We start from the raw sequence: 17,110 nt of genomic DNA, 5'->3' as shown, positions 1-17,110 counted from the left end.
TCCATACACCACGTTAAAATACAGGTAGGCATTGTCCTTCTATCTATACAACACGTTACAATACAGGTATGTATATTCCTTCTCTCCATACACCACGTTACAATACAGGTAGGTATATTCCTTCTGTCCATACACCACGTTACAATACAGGTAGGCATTGTCCTTCTCTCCATACACCACGTTAAAATACAGGTAGGCATTGTCCTTCTATCTATACAACACGTTACAATACAGGTAGGTATATTCCTTCTGTCCATACACCACGTTACAATACAGGTAGGCATTGTCCTTCTATCTATACAACACGTTAAAATACAGGTAGGTATATTCCTTCCCTCCATACACCACGTTAAAATACAGGTAGGCATTGTCCTTCTATCTATACACCACGTTACAATACAGGTAGGTATATTCCTTCTCTCCATACACCACGTTACGATACAGGTAGGTATATTCCTTCTCTCCCTACAACACGTTAAAATACAGGTAGGTATATTCCTTCTCTCCCTACAACACGTTACAATACAGGTAGGTATATTCCTTCTGTCCATACACCATGTTACAATACAGGTAGGTATATTCCTTCTGTCCATACACCACGTTACAATACAGGTAGGTATATTCCTTCTCTCCATACACCACGTTACAATACAGGGAGGTATATTCCTTCTGTCCATACACCACGTTACAATACAGGTAGGTATATTCCTTCTGTCCATACACCACGTTACAATACAAGTAGGTATATTCCTTCTCTCCCTACAACACGTTACAATACAGGTAGGTATATTCCTTCTGTCCATACACCATGTTACAATACAGGTAGGTATATTCCTTCTGTCCATACACCACGTTACAATACAGGTAGGTATATTCCTTCTCTCCATACACCACGTTACAATACAGGGAGGTATATTCCTTCTGTCCATACACCACGTTACAATACAGGTAAGTATATTCCTTCTGTCCATACACCACGTTACAATACAGGTAGGCATATTCCTTCTCTCCCTACAACATGTTACAATACAGGTAGGTATATTCCTTCTGTCCATACAACACATTACAATATAGGTAGGCATTGTCGTTCTCTCCATACACCACGTTACAATACAGGTAGGTATTGTCCTTCTCTCCATACACCACGTTACAATACAGGTAGGCATTGTCCTTCTATCCATACAACACGTTGCAATACAGGTAGGCATTACAGATACAGCATGTTACCATATAGGTAGATATCTTCATTATATCCATACAGCATGTTATCATATAGGTAGATATCTTCATTATACCCATACAGCATGTTATCATATAGGTAGGTATCTTCATTATATCCATACAACATGTTACCATATAGGTAGATATCTTCATTATATCCATACAACATGTTATCATATAGGTAGGTATCTTCATTATATCCATACAGCATGTTATCATTTAGGTGGATATCTTCATTATATCCATACAACATGTTACCATATAGGTAGGTATCTTCATTATACCCATACAACATGTTATCATCTAGGTGGATATCTTCATTATATCCATACAACATGTTATCATATAGGTAGATATCTTCATTATACCCATACAACATGTTATCATTTAGGTGGATATCTTCATTATATCCATACAACATACAGACTTCTTGTTAGTCATTTCAGTGGTCGGTCAAGGTTCGCGAAAGGTCGTTCTGACGTGACCCGTAATGGGATGTCCTCAGATCTTTGTTTAGCGGCAGCGAGAACTAAGATCTGATTTTAATGAGATTGATATCTTCATTTTATCCATACAGCATGTTACCATAAAGGTAGATATCTTCATTATATTCAAAAAGCATGTTATCAAATAGGTAGATATCTTCATTATATTCATACATCATGTTATCATATAGGTAGATGTCTTCATTATACTCATACAGCATGTTATCAAATAGGTAGATATCTTCATTATATCCATACAACATGTTATCATATAGGTAGATATCTTCATTATATTCATACAGCATGTTATCATATAGGTAGATATCTTCATTATATTCATACAGCATCTTACTAAATAGGTAGATATCTTCATTATATCCATACAACATGTTATCAAATTGGTAGATATCTTCATTATATTCGTACATCATGTTATCATATAGGTGGATATCTTCATTATATTCATACAGCATGTTATCAAATAGGTAGATATCTTCATTATATTCGTACAGCATGTTATCATATAGGTGGATATCTTCATTATATTCATACAGCATGTTATCAAATAGGTAGATATCTTCATTATATTCGTACATCATGTTATCATATAGGTGGATATCTTCATTATATTCATACAGCATGTTATCAAATAGGTAGATATCTTCATTATATTCGTACAGCATGTTATCAAATAGGAAGATATCTTCATTATATTCATACAGCATGTTATCAAATAGGTAGGTATCTTCATTATATCCATACAGCCTAATGATAATGATAACTCGTGAGGGTGCTAGAAAGAAATATTCCATTACTGAAAATGCTTGAAAAAAATAATTGGTCCTCAGGTGTACAATGAAATAACCGAAATCATTGATATATTGAAAATATGGATCAGATAGAAAAAAGGCGGCTTACATAAGAAAGTGTAATCTCTCTTACAGGTCACATTAGGTATATTTAATACATATTTGATCTTCATTCCACTCTTCCCCTTCTCTAGCCTATACTCATCCTATTTAGCTCTTCAGATTAATATTTTCTAAATAATATAAATAATAAGAACAAGTTATTAATGTGATTTCATAAGAAAACGACCTTCATGCTCGACGGGTATTTTATTATTTTTATTCAAACGTATACAAAAACTTTATTTCAGGGACTATATGTTAGTGTAAAGAAAGTGCTGCCTTGTGAATTCATTAGCAAACAAATGGGGTCGGCCACTTAACTATAGGTATGTTGTAAGGATGGGTACAAATAGAGTGAGCCTACATTAACATAACCTCAAGGCTTAATTGGGACAATCATCTGGTAATTAGGTTCTGACGTCACGGAGGAAAGAGGAAGACCCACACCTAGGACAGATTTATGACCCCGCACCTCGACAGCCGTGGATATAACCCGAGTCCGATCAGTGGTCAGCCATTCTCACTTGGTCAGTCAGTCCAAAATAACCATGGTCCATCAACTCGTCGTCGCTGTGTGTGTGGTGTTGGGGCTCGCCTCTCACCAGGTGTGTGCTCAGTGGTGGGGCATGGGTCAAGGTCAGGGTCAAGGTCAGGGTATGGGTCAATTTGGAGGATTAGGTGGCGGTGCGCTTGGCATGGGTCAAGGTCAAGGTCAAGCTGGAGGGTGGGGAAACAATCTCTTCCAACCGTTGAGACCCAGTGTACAAGACAACACCTTGTACCAGACCTGTATCGCCAAGAACTCCAACGGCGATGACATGAGGGTCACCTTCAGCCTTGGCAACAACAACAACAACTTCAACAACCCCATGTTTAACCGATTTGTTGGAGTCCGTAGCCTTCGTCTCTCAGCTGTCATCGCCTCCAACCCTGCTTCAACTCTTCAAGGTCAGTTCCAGTTGGTCGTCACTGAATTCTCCCGCACTGAAGAAGTGTGTTCCAGTCGTGCTCTCGGCGACATCCTGACCGACCGTACCTGGTGGAGCCAGTCCCGTACTCCCCGCGGCATCGTGGGCACCCCCGTCACCATCTACCAAGGACAGACCGCCACCTCCTCTGAGACCGTGGAGAACCTGTCCTTCGAGGAGCTGACCGGCCGTGGACTGGCTCTGTGTCCCTCTCACCAGATCTCTGGCTCCACCTGCATGGACGTCATCCCTCTGTGCTGCAAGATCGGCATCGACAGTCAGCCTGCCACCACCTCTTTCACAGCCCAGAACCAGCTCTTCGGCCAGGGACTTCTCGGCATGCAGAACCCAGGTAGCAACAACGGTTTGGGAGGCGGATTCAACCAGGGAATGGGCGGCGGACAGTCTCAGGGAATGAACCAGGGACTCCCTTCAGGACTGAACGGAGGATTTGGTCAAGGTGGACTCCCCTCAAACAACGCTGGCTCCCCAAACATGCGACTCTCATTCTAGACTAAACTTATGTAGACTAGTCAATAGACTTTCAATAACTTTCAATATTTATCATTCATGTACCATATTAATTTATTGTCAATGAAACGTATCACTCACTACGAATTCTTTCATGTCACAAGAAATTTATAACCGATAGTGAGTTGATCAGCCCATAATCATTGTGTGTGTGGACAGATTGTGTGTGCGACATATTTTCTAATAAAAAGACTTCATTTAAGTTGTTTTATGTTCAATTTACGTATTATCCCCAGGCATGGGATTTTGTTACTTGTCCCTTCTCTCTCTCATGCAGATGGAATTGTGTCAATGCGCTGGGCGCGTCAGTCAAAGAACATTTTCACTTTGTTTACGGATCCGTCGACCTAAAACAGACAGACAGACAGATTTATTTGTATTAAGGCCATTTGACCCATTTGCCATTTGACCCATCTTATAACACTGGTTTGGGTATCTGTTTGGGCTCATATTCAAATTCTTAGACCAATATTTTTATGTATTTTACATGATAAAAAGTATGAAGTTGATACCTGCCACATTCACCATAGGCTACAGTATTTGCAATTTTACAAAATTTGCGGTGAACAATTTCAATCGTATTCCATTTTTGGTATCCCCAAATCTCAGCATCATACAGTAATATTGGTACAATTTTTTTATCAAATATAAAGAATACTTCCGTAACCGAAATGTCATAACGTCGTATCAATGATTTAACTGATCAAAGTGCCTTGTTTGCTTGCTCGCATAAAGTTTTACAGGCCTTAGTCCAAATTAATTTGGGAATGAAATTAAGTCCCAAATATTTATAGGAATTAACTGTTTTCATCCGTTCACCGTTATAATACCATTTCTCATTTTTTGACAAGGGTGCTCCCATTTTAAACACAATAATTTTACTTTTCTCAGTATTAATATCCATACCCCATTTATAAGAGTATAAATGTAATTCATCAAGACGTTTTTGTAATTTTAATACACTGTTTGCAACAAGTATTAAATGGTCGGCAAACAATAGGGAAATTATATTTAACATTTCCTCTGAGATAAAAACACCATCCTGGAATTTACTTTCCAAACATATAACTAATTCGTTGATTAATAAAGAAAACAGTACTGGACTAAGAGTACAACCTTGTCTTAACCCACATGAACTATCAAAATACTCAGTAATTTTCTTGCCATAATCGTATGTTACAGTTGCTTTAACATGATTATACATACTCTGGATAATACATAAAAACTTGCCATGAATACCATTTTGCAATAAATAACACATTAACTTACTCCTATTAACCATATCAAATGGGTTTTTTTCTAAAATCAATAAAAGCGCAATATACTTTTCCTTTTTGCGAGTGATATACTTTTGTATAATAGCTTGTAAATTGAAAATGTTATCAATAGTGGTATGATCTTTCTTAGACCCCCCTTGATATTCACAAATTATGCCTCAAAATATAAGAAAACATTTTACCCATTATATTGAGAAGTGATATACCACGTAAGTTATTAGGATCACTTTTACTACCTTTTTTTATGCAGTGGCATTATTATTCCCGTTGACCATAATTTTGGGTAATGTCCACTGGACAACACTGCATTAAACAAAATGACAAGATATGGAGTTAATACATTTTCAACAGATTTGTACAATTCTGGTGGGTGTCCATCATCACCAGGTGATTTTCCATACTTTAAATGATGAAGAGTGTTTACCACATCTTGTTCGATAAAATCACACGATCTAATCTACCCAAGTTGCAGGTGCGATGCCAGAGTCCTGCGAGCTTGAGGTGATATACCGTTACACAAGTCTCCAAAATGTTGTACAGTTACTATCATTCGCAGCATTCACTAATGCTCTGCTTAAAATTAGTCTGTTTTTGTTTACATAAAGATTTACATTTGTTTCTAATGTTCTTGTATAAGTTATAGTTTTCCGGAGAAGAAACCTTTCTGAATGTATTCAAGAGTTTATACTTTTCTCTCTTCAAGTGTTCACACTCTTCATCAAACCATTCTGATTGTTTCTTTAAGCCTATATACTTGGACAACTTTACTTTCATATTCCTTCCACAGTATTGCATTATATGCTGTAACTTCTCTGCGGCTTTATCAACATCAATTTCCACACAGGTAATAAATTAATTTAACATTTCTTGCACTAATTCACTTTCAAAATTATTCATATAGTCTCCACTCTTATCCGCGTTCCATGTATATCTACCCCTGGCCTCACCTAGGCTGTTCTAGAGTGTATACTACATTAAACAATGATGAGAAAGAAGCAAATATGGGAAGATGGCCAGACTCAGTGCGACTTATACCTTTAAAGACCTCTACATACTTGTAAATGGATGCTGACACACACATATAACATGGTGAGCTAACACATGTTGCTCTAATACTTGGTCTCTAACTACTTGGTCCTTGTTCTTTCGCTCTTCAGGGCTGTCATTCTGTTCATACACAATATCATCCATTGGTAGATGATCAACTGCATCAAAACCAATATAATCGAATTCGGTTCGAGTTCTACTATTAAAGTTACCACACAAGATGAAGTCATTTTCCGGGATTTCGTCTATGAGCACTGCAAGAAAAGTTTCTAAAATTTCAATGCCCTCAGTAGACTAACATCTAGTGTCTGAAATGAACATATCGTGCAGAAAAAACAGTTGTTCAGTTATCTTAATAAAAATATAACAAAAGGGAGCCCAGTGACTCTCTTCATTTTCAGATACTGCAGTAATGTAGACTTGCATGGGCTGTATTTGATATATATTTGTATCAGTGTCAGGATACATCACTGGATACAAGAAAAACACAGTCAACCCATTCGTCATGTATCCTTGAAAAATACGATGAAAGTTTACCACTAACATATACTGCGACACCTCCACTGCAGCGACCTGCCCTCTTCTCTTTAGGTCGAACTGACTGTAATGAAATGAAATCAGGAAAAAACAAACTTAAAGTCATCTGAACATTTTTCCACGTTTGGGTTAAACAGATAATATTCTGCTTACACACGAAGTCAAAGAAGACATTATTAAACACAGAAAGTAATACCAAACAATAAATGAAACAAGACTATTTAAGGTGACCAGGGCTCACTAATACACCTGGCTTCGAGTCCAACATATTTCTAAGTTCAAAACATGTAAAAAGCAATATTTTCTTAGAAAATCCACTCAGCAAAATCAAACTTTGCACTGCATCTCTCCCATTGCGTCTACAAAATGTACCTCCATTTGGAAAAGAATCCACGAAGAAGTGTTTAAGTTATAGGTCGCACAAATATTATAGTAAAAAAATATTCGAAAGTTCAAAACAAGAAAATAAATATATATATTTTGCAGAAAATACACACTGTACTCTAACTTTGAAATGAAGCCATGCTGTAGTTTCCAAATTTTATCATCCAAAACTGGCTCCCACAGGAGATATCGCTTGGATGAGATCAAGCGATATCTACACTGTAGATATCGCTGCAATGACATTACATCACAATGCTTTGCAGACCATTGTGATGTCACTGGTTACCATGACGTCACAATCAGATGACATCACTAATGGTTCTGCAACTTAAGCTGTTTGCAGTACTTTTTACACTGAAGACACTGCTAATTAATGTCTACAAATTGAAAAAGTTGAAAGAATGATGTTGGATGATAAATAAAATCTCACCCTCGTGTCTTTTGATATCAAATATATCAACACTCGTTGATAAAAGTGGCAAAAATCCTCGGCAAGCCTCGGAATTTTTCCACTTTTATCAACTCGTGTTGATATATTTGATATCAAAAGACACTCGGGTGAGATTCTCTATATAGGTCACACGAATGTTTAGTAAAAATATTCTAAGTAAAAAAGTGAAAAACAAATGTATTTTCTTTCTTCAGAAAATTCAAACATCAAACTTCGCAATGCACCTCGCCTATTGGTATTGGTAAAGTGTTCACCAAGTTCGAAAGAATATATGTAGAAGTTTTCAAATTATACGAGTAGGTCACACAAAAAATGTCCTCGGAAGGACGACCGAAATGACGGATGGAATTTCTCGGTATAACTATATACCCCGCCCTTTTAGGTCTGGGGTATAAAATGTTTAACTTGAAAACGGAAACAATACAGAAATATAAAACTTTGGTTCGAAATTCAAAATATACTGAATTATGGCCAGGTACAGCATACGAAAGAAATGCCGCGGGTTGGGGTCAAGTTAGCATATCATTGGGTCGGCGATTTTGATCCACGCTTTTCAGGTGTTAATCCAGGACTAACACTGACCATTGATTTGTCACTTCATACTACCTACACTGAGTTTCTGATGACACAGACGCAGAAAACGTAGGTGTGAAAAACAGGTAGTGAAATAAGGTTCAACCAAAAGGCGACTATGCTTGTGGTAAGAGGCGACCAAAGGGATCGGGTGGTCAGGCTCGCCGACTTGGCTGATGCATGTCATTGTATCCCAATTGCGTGGATCGATGCTCACTGGATTGTCTGGTACAGACTCGATTACTTACAGACCGCCGTCATATAGCTGGAATATTGCTGAGTGCGGCGTTAACCAACAAACAAACTAAACCAAATCTGTACACTTGCACGAGTCTTGCCTTAGGGCAATAATTATTAGTTTAAATAATATTTTCTAAATTATATAAATAATAAGAAAATAAGAAATCGTATGAAGGGTCGACTTTCATGCTCGACGGGTATTCTATCATTTTTATTCAAACGTATACAAAAACTATATTTCAGGGACTATATTTTAGACTAAAGAAAGTGCTGCCTTGTGAATTCATTAGCAAACCAATGGGGTCGGCCACTTAACTATAGGTATGTTGTAAGGATGGGTACAAATAGAGTGAGCCTACATTAACTTAACCTCAAGGCTTAATTGGGACAATCAGCTGGTAATTAGGTTCTGACGTCATGGAGGAAAGAGGAAGACCCACACCTAGGCCAGATTTATGACCCCGCACCTCGACAGCCGTGGATATAACCCGAGTCCGATCAGTGGTCAGCCATTCTCACTCGCTCAGTCAGTCTAGAATAACCATGGTCCATCAACTCGTCGTCGCTGTGTGTGTGGTGTTGGGGCTCGCCTCTCACCAGGTGTGTGCTCAGTGGTGGGGCATGGGTCAAGGTCAGGGTCAAGGTCAGGGTATGGGTCAATTTGGAGGATTAGGTGGCGGTGCGCTTGGCATGGGACAAGGTCAAGGTCAAGCTGGAGGGTGGGGAAACAATCTCTTCCAACCTTTGAGACCCAGTGTGCAAGACAACACCCTGTACCAGACCTGTATCGCCAAGAACTCCAACGGCGATGACATGAGGGTCACCTTCAGCCTTGGCAACAACAACAACAACTTCAACAACCCCATGTTTAACCGATTTGGTGGAGCCCGTAGCCTTCGTCTCTCAGCTGTCATCGCCTCCAACCCTGCTTCAACTCTCCAAGGTCAGTTCCAGTTGGTCGTCACTGAATTCTCCCGCACTGAAGAAGTGTGTTCCAGTCGTGCTCTCGGCGACATCCTGACCGACCGTACCTGGTGGAGCCAGTCCCGTACTCCCCGCGGCATCGTTGGCACCCCCGTCACCATCTACCAGGGACAGACCGCAACCTCCTCTGAGACCGTGGAGAACCTGTCCTTTGAGGAGCTGACCGGCCGTGGACTGGCTCTGTGTCCCTCTCACCAGATCTCTGGCTCCACCTGCATGGACGTCATCCCTCTGTGCTGCAAGATCGGCATCGACAGTCAGCCTGCCACCACCTCTTTCACAGCCCAGAACCAGCTCTTCGGCCAAGGACTTCTCGGCATGCAGAACCCAGGTAACAACAACGGTTTGGGAGGTGGATTCAACCAGGGAATAGGAGGCGGACAGTCTCAGGGAATGAACCAGGGACTCCCTTCAGGACTGAACGGAGGATTTGGGCAAGGTGGACTCTCCTCAAACAACGCTGGCTCCCAAAACATGCGACTCTCCTTCTAGACTAGACTGATGTAGCCTAGTTAATGGTGTTAAGAATGACTGGTTTATGAAAAATTATAGACGTCTAAGGACGTCCTCTGTTGTGAATGTGTAGGTTGAAGAAATCTTTTCTTGGGAAGACGTCGGTGTGTGACATCAGGCGATGTCAGTTTCATCGTATATGATCTATTTTTTGTAAATAACTTTGACATATATTTATCATTCATTCAGCATATTAATTTATTATCCATTAAACATATCACCAACTACGAATTCTTTCATGTCGTATCACTACCTTTTAAAATTCATACCGAATTCGATGAGCTCATTATCATTGTGTGAGTGGAAAGATTGGTGTGCGCAACATATATATTAATAAAGAGATCACCCTTGATGTCGTGTTTGTTCAATTAATGTAGCCTCCCTAAACAAAACTGGTTCTTACTTTTCTGAACTTCTGCCGTCTGCTTGTAGACACGGGTGTGTTGAAAATGTGCAGAGACGGATATGTGAAAAGTGGGCGCCCACATGCGAGAACAGATCCAAATAGGTTGTTTACTTTGCACGTAGGGCACGTGCGCAATATATACACTCAATATATAGCCACTCGCTATCATTTGGGTTAGATCACAAGGCGCTTCAGGCCTTACAGTTTCCTTTGTTCACGGATTCGCCGACCTTAAGAACCAGAAAGTTCGAAAATAATAATAATAAATAAATGTAACAACGTTTTACTTGAAAACGAAAACATATTACTTTGGTGTCAAGTTCGAAGTATATAAGTAATAGAACCAGTGTATAGTTTCCAATTAAATATCACAGCCCTAAAATAACCCTTGAAAGCACAAATAGTTTAGTTAAAAAAATCCCCAAACCAAAATAAATCGGGCCAGTAGTGAACAATCTTTATGAATGAAATAATAATGGAAATAAACAAGTCATAGAATGCACCTTAGTGTATTGTGTGTTAACCGGATATATACTGGCGGGCAAAAGTAAGTACACTTGAAAATTGTATTTGACTAAACAATTATAAACGTTGAGAAAGCCTCACTGGGTTGAAACAGTTGCCGAAACACTGCAAATATAAGGCTCAAAACACAGTGCTTTGGTTAGGAAGATGCACGTGCATAAAATTGTATAAAACGTTGCGCAAGGGAGGGCAGTACGAACGGTTGTTGGTTGGTTGGTTTGTTGTTAAACGTCGCACTCAGCAATATTCCAGCTATATGACAGCGGTCAGTAAATAATCGAGTCTGGACCAGACAGTCCAGTGATTATTATATTGCGGAAATACTGCAAATTTAAGGCTCAAAACACAGTGCTTTGGTTAGGAAGATGCACGTGCATTAAATTGTAACCACTAGGCTACCCGACAGCCCAAAATGTCATTAGAGAATAATCAGTCTTGATTTTTCGACGAAAGAGATTTCATTTGTCGTAAAAGACAAAATAGCTGTGAATGGACCGCTGAAAATCAGTGATGACACCAGGTTTTTGCGAAAAGGGTAAGCATGTCCTGTCCTACCGGAAATTAAAACCAAAAGCTAAAAGCTAAAACAGTGTTACAATAAAAGTTAAAAAAAATAAAAAAAATTAGTGATTGTTCATTGACCTTGCGTGTTCATTTACCGATTTCACAATTTCTAGTGTATGAAATGAGGGTAGCATGAAAACAATGTGTTCACAAATGAAGAATTTTCAGCAAATTTAATTCAGATCCCGGACGAGCCCCAGAGTACTGTTACAAAGGATAACCCAGAAATAGGTACGGACAGAGCTAAATTGTGAAATCAATAAGTGGTAACACAAGATCAATGAAAAATCGATAAGCTTTAGGTTTTCAATCACAAAAAAAGGCAATACAATGGAAGGAATAAGTGTCAGTGGTAATGAGTAACAGGCCGTATAATATATGTAAGTCCGCTCACAAATGTAGAGAGTTTTGTCACCACCTCAGGTCTTGAAACAGGCCCGAGGTAGTTTTGTTTGTTTTTGTTTAACGCCACACTCAGTAATATTCAAGCTATATGGCGGTCTGTAAATAACTGAGTCTGGACCAGACAATCCAGAGATTGATAACATGAGCATCGACCTACGCAACTGGGATACGATGACATGCATAAACCAAGTCAGCGAGCCTGACCCTCCGATCCCGTTAGTCGCCTCTTACGGAGGGGATCATGAAATATGAAAACTATGATTGGTCGTCTGAAGAAAGATCAGCTATGAAAAGCCAGCGACAAGTTACGCCAAGCCACCTACCCCACTGTTGGATAGGACTTGTAAATATTGTCAATAGGTTTATGATTGATACGTTTTATAGTGTCTCGTAGGTCATATTTGGCCGGATGTTATATTTTACTGTTTTGTATATATCTTATCACGAAGTGTATATAACATGTGACACTTTAATAAACAATATTCTCTCTCTCTCTCTCTCTCTCTCTCTCTCTCTCTCTCTCTCTCTCTCTCTCTCTCTCTCTCTCTCTCATGAGCCACAGTAACATATAAGCTCTCTACTCATGTTTTAATACGGTATTTGTGATCAGATTGGAGGTATGTTGTCTACAACGTGATGAACCATAAGGGCTATTGCATGCGTCACCAGAGGGGTCACCAGAAATGGGCTTCACACATTGTACCCATGTCGGGAATCGAACCCGGGTCTTCGGCGTGACGAGCGAACGCTTTAACCAGTAGGCTACAAGACCGCCCCTCAAGTTACTGACCAGACGATTAGTAGTCGTCTTCATGTAACTAATCTGCATGCACGGCGACCACATGTTGCAGCGCCATTAAGATATCGACACTTTCTAGCCTGACGCCATTGGTATTTAGAGCGAAGAAAATGAATGAATCGCCGATAGTTTCATTTAGTGTTTTCAGGTGAGTCGAGATTCAGTCTCCAGTCCAGATTATGTTGCATCGGTAGTACCTTCCAGTGACCCTTCTAGGGACAATATGCGATGGCGTTCTGGCAGTTATAGTGATTCCATCCCGTATCATTACAAAACCAAAAACTGACATGTTGCGTTACGTTGACGTTCGCCTGACGTCCATCAGGACGTCTCCAGACACATCCATGCCTGTCCAGAGACGACCTAATGGACGTCATGCGTACGTCAACGTAACACAACATCGTATCGCCCTGAAACCCACCCTGTCGAACAGAGATCAAAAGTGGTACCGCCCTGCGGTCTCAAAGGATAAAAATATTTTCAGCCTATCAGAGAGAGCGTAACGCAAGGCTTGTCTTTCATCACCTCCTGTGACTTCCGGTGACATCTGATTCAATTATTGTTAAATTTGAAATATTCTTGTGTGTTTGGTTTTTTTTAAATTATGTAATAAAACAATTATTGACCATAGTCAATATCAGTTTCTTGGGCCAATAAATCATGATATTGCCATAATGAACGGTCAATAATTGAGATATGATATGATATGATATGATATGATATGATATGATATGATATGATATGATATGATATGATATGATATGATATGATTGGTTGGTTGGTTGGTTTGTTGCTTAATGCCGCACTCAGCAATATCCCAGCTATATGACGGCGGTCTGTAAATAATCGAGTCTTGACCAGACAATCCAGTGATTGATATCATGAGCTTCGATCTACGCAATTGGGATCGATGACATGTATCAACCAAGTCAGCGAGCCTGACCACTCAATCCCGTTAGTCGCCTTTTACGACAAGCATAGTCGCCTTTTACGGCAAGCATGGGTTGCTGAAGACCTATTCTACCCCGGAATCTTCACGGGCCGATATGATATGATATGATATGATATGATATGATATGATATGATATGATATGATATGACTAATATAATATAATGTAATGTGATAGATGAGGCGTGATGTCATGCGGGATTTTTCAGATGATTATGTTCTTACGGAATCTTCGTTGCTGTACTTAACAAAGGTTGAAGCTGGCATTCTGCAACACATCATATTGATTGGAAGCAGGTCCCCTTTTACTGCGGGCACGAAGATGCTGCTGGCAAAAATAAATAATAATTATTTTAAAAGATCATATTCCGTACGTATACATAAAACAATATTCAGTGTTTCTTGCATCTAAATATTCCGGAGCCATTTTACTATCTATTCTGGTCGCTATATGGCTGAAATAATGCCGATGTGACGTTAAACTTTAGCTCACTCCCTTTTTATTCTGTATTTTATTATGTAGAATGTAGAAATCAAGTAAGTGATATCCTAACATCGTACTTAATGTTTTGGGTAAATAGCGTTTGGATACGATCTCTTTATAGTCAGCTGTAGCAAAGAATTCGTATTGCCTTCTATACGTCATCCCTGCTGTGACTTCATCACATATGTCGTCATGATGTCTATATCACGTCAACAGTGATATTTGCTTGACGTCAGCACGGTATCATATTAATTAAATTTATCTTGACAACACTATGTTTCAGGTCCTCAAACATGTCCGCGAAAAGTTTCGTGCGTGTAAAACTTGAAGAAGAAATATTTTCTTTAAAAAATCAGTCTTTTATGTACATTAAAAACAAATTATTTTACAAATAATTCAATTAAATACAATTTTCATATTCATATGATATAGACGCATACCTTTTCTAAAAAAACCATGGATACGGATTGATAACAATATTTGACAAGGGAAGACCATATTGGGTAATTGTATGCCTGTTAATTAATAATTAACGTTCCCTCGAGGCTTCAAATGACAATTAAGCTGGTAATTAGACTCTGACGTCACGGAGGAAAGAGGAAGACCCACACCTAGGACAGATTTATGACCCCGCACCTCGACAGCCGTGGATATAACCCGAGTCCGATCAGTGGTCAGCCATTCTCACTCGGTCAGTCAGTCCAGAATAACCATGGTCCATCAACTCGTCGTCGCTGTGTGTGTGGTGTTGGGGCTCGCCTCTCACCAGGTGTGTGCTCAGTGGTGGGGCATGGGTCAAGGTCAGGGTCAAGGTCAGGGTATGGGTCAACTTGGAGGATTAGGTGGCGGTGCGTTTGCTCAAGGAGGAGCAGGGTGGGGGAACAATCTCTTCCAACCGTTGAGGCCCAGTGTGCAAGACAACACCCTGTACCAGACCTGTATCGCCAAGAACTCCAACGGCGATGACATGAGGGTCACCTTCAGCCTTGGCAACAACAACAACAACTTCAACAACCCCATGTTTAACCGATTCGGTGGATCCCGAAGTCTGCGTCTCTCAACTGTCATCGCTTCCAACCCTGCTTCAACACTCCAAGGTCAGTTCCAGTTGGTCGTCACTGAATTCTCCCGCACTGAAGAAGTGTGTTCCAGTCGTGCTCTCGGCGACATCCTGACCGACCGTACCTGGTGGAGCCAGTCCCGTACTCCCCGCGGCATCGTGGGCACCCCCGTCACCATCTACCAGGGACAGACCGCCACCTCCTCTGAGACCGTGGAGAACCTGTCCTTCGAGGAGCTGACCGGCCGTGGACTGGCTCTGTGTCCCTCTCACCAGATCTCTGGCTCCACCTGCATGGACGTCATCCCTCTGTGCTGCAAGATCGGCATCGACAGTCAGCCTGCCACCACCTCTTTCACAGCCCAGAACCAGCTCTTCGGCCAGGGACTTCTCGGCATGCAGAACCCAGGTAGCAACAACGGTTTGGGAGGTGGATTCAACCAGGGAATAGGAGGCGGACAGTCTCAGGGAATGAACCAGGGACTCCCTTCAGGTCTGAACGGAGGATTTGGTCAAGGTGGACTCCCCTCAAACAACGCTGGCTCCCAAAACATGCGACTCTCCTTCTAGACTAGACTTATGTAGCCTAGTTAATGGTGTTAAGAATGACTGATTTATGAAAAATTATAGACGTCTAAGGACGTCCTCTGTTGTGCATGTGTAGGTTGAAGAAATCTTTTCTTCGGAAGACGTCGGTGTGTGACATCAGGCGATGTCAGTTTCATCGTATATGATCTATTTTTTGTAATAAAATATTCATTGACTACATATGTGTTTCTCATAAAATAACCAGACCATGTCAAACACATGAAAACTCCAGTGTATTCGTCTTATCAGTTATTATAACGTGAATGCTTGATTCTGACTGGTTAAAATGAAGTATCAATTTTCTAATACATGTACCTCTATAGTAATCGTTTTCACACAAAGGCCGTCTTATGAATCAGCGATAGCTTACATATCGATCCATAAGAAATAGCTGTCGATGACCAGTCAGAACTGCATACGGTTTATGACGGAACATTACCGCATTCTGTTGACGTCCGTACACTCCTGTGTATTTCTGAAATTCCAGAACAAACGTTTCTGTAGGTCTTCAAGGTGAGGTGAAATTAGGTTTAACGCCGCGAAGATTATTGAACTTATATAGCGACGTGTAAGGTCTTGAGTGAGTGAGTTGGGTTTAACGCCGCTTTTAACAGTATTCCAGTTATATCACGGCGTGTCAGCTTAATGTGGGAGGAAAGCCCGAAGTGATGCAGGTCTTAGACGTTTACCACTTCGGTGAAAGCCACGAGCACGGGTATGGTGCTGACAAACCTAGAAACATAATCAGGGCGAACCGGGCTTCGAACCCAAAATCATAGGTTTCTGGCGTGCCCAAGGGACGCGACTCTGCACAGCGAATCGTGGCGCCTTAGACGACTGGGCCACCCGTGCCCCCTGTAAGGTCTTGAAACTGAGAAGTATGTTAATATTTGTGTCAGTATTCCACATATGTGAACAAGGATAAAGTACTGCATGGCATGTCGGATCATCAGCCATGTGTATCTGATAAACACAGATATAGTCTCATTAACGAAGATGAATCAAAGGCTCGCATAATCCAATTGTTATTCTGGGGGCACGGGTGGCCAAGTCGTCCAAGGCGGCGCAATTCATCCATAGGGCATGCCAGAAACCTATGATTGTTGGTTCGAATCTCGATTCACTGGTATCTGGGTTTGTCAGCACCATACTCGTTCTCGTGGATTTCACGTGGTAAGACCTGCTTCACATTAAGCAGACACTCTGTG

The 17,110-nt window shown here is 40.4% G+C and overlaps 3 protein-coding genes across 3 annotated transcripts; all 3 read left to right on the top strand.

Annotated features, from left to right (window-relative positions):
- Positions 1-3,165: 3,165 nt before the first annotated feature.
- On the top strand, positions 3,166-4,098 carry LOC139464896 (uncharacterized). The gene has a single exon (XM_071246474.1). The coding sequence runs from the start codon at positions 3,166-3,168 to the stop codon at positions 4,096-4,098; it is 933 nt and encodes a 310-aa protein (XP_071102575.1).
- Positions 4,099-9,168: 5,070 nt separating this feature from the next.
- On the top strand, positions 9,169-10,101 carry LOC139465064 (uncharacterized). The gene has a single exon (XM_071246761.1). It carries the CDS (start codon positions 9,169-9,171, stop codon positions 10,099-10,101), a length of 933 nt encoding a protein of 310 aa, XP_071102862.1.
- A 4,865-nt stretch (positions 10,102-14,966) lies between these two features.
- LOC139465063 (uncharacterized) lies at positions 14,967-15,884 on the top strand. Its single transcript, XM_071246760.1, has one exon. The coding sequence runs from the start codon at positions 14,967-14,969 to the stop codon at positions 15,882-15,884; it is 918 nt and encodes a 305-aa protein (XP_071102861.1).
- Positions 15,885-17,110: the final 1,226 nt, after the last annotated feature.

This window comes from Haliotis cracherodii, unplaced genomic scaffold (assembly GCF_022045235.1).
Source record: "Haliotis cracherodii isolate W230 unplaced genomic scaffold, xgHalCrac1.p SCAF_17, whole genome shotgun sequence".
Taxonomy (NCBI): Eukaryota; Metazoa; Mollusca; class Gastropoda; order Lepetellida; family Haliotidae; genus Haliotis; species Haliotis cracherodii.
The sequence above is the reverse complement of the archived record's forward strand: the minus strand, read 5'-3'. Positions and strand labels throughout refer to the sequence as shown.

Excerpts from the sequence above, each read along its gene's own strand:
- LOC139465063 (XM_071246760.1), top strand. The coding sequence starts at position 14,967 with ATGGTCCATCAACTCGTCGTCGCTGTGTGTGTGGTGTTGGGGCTCGCC.
- LOC139465064 (XM_071246761.1), top strand. The coding sequence starts at position 9,169 with ATGGTCCATCAACTCGTCGTCGCTGTGTGTGTGGTGTTGGGGCTCGCC.
- LOC139464896 (XM_071246474.1), top strand. The coding sequence starts at position 3,166 with ATGGTCCATCAACTCGTCGTCGCTGTGTGTGTGGTGTTGGGGCTCGCC.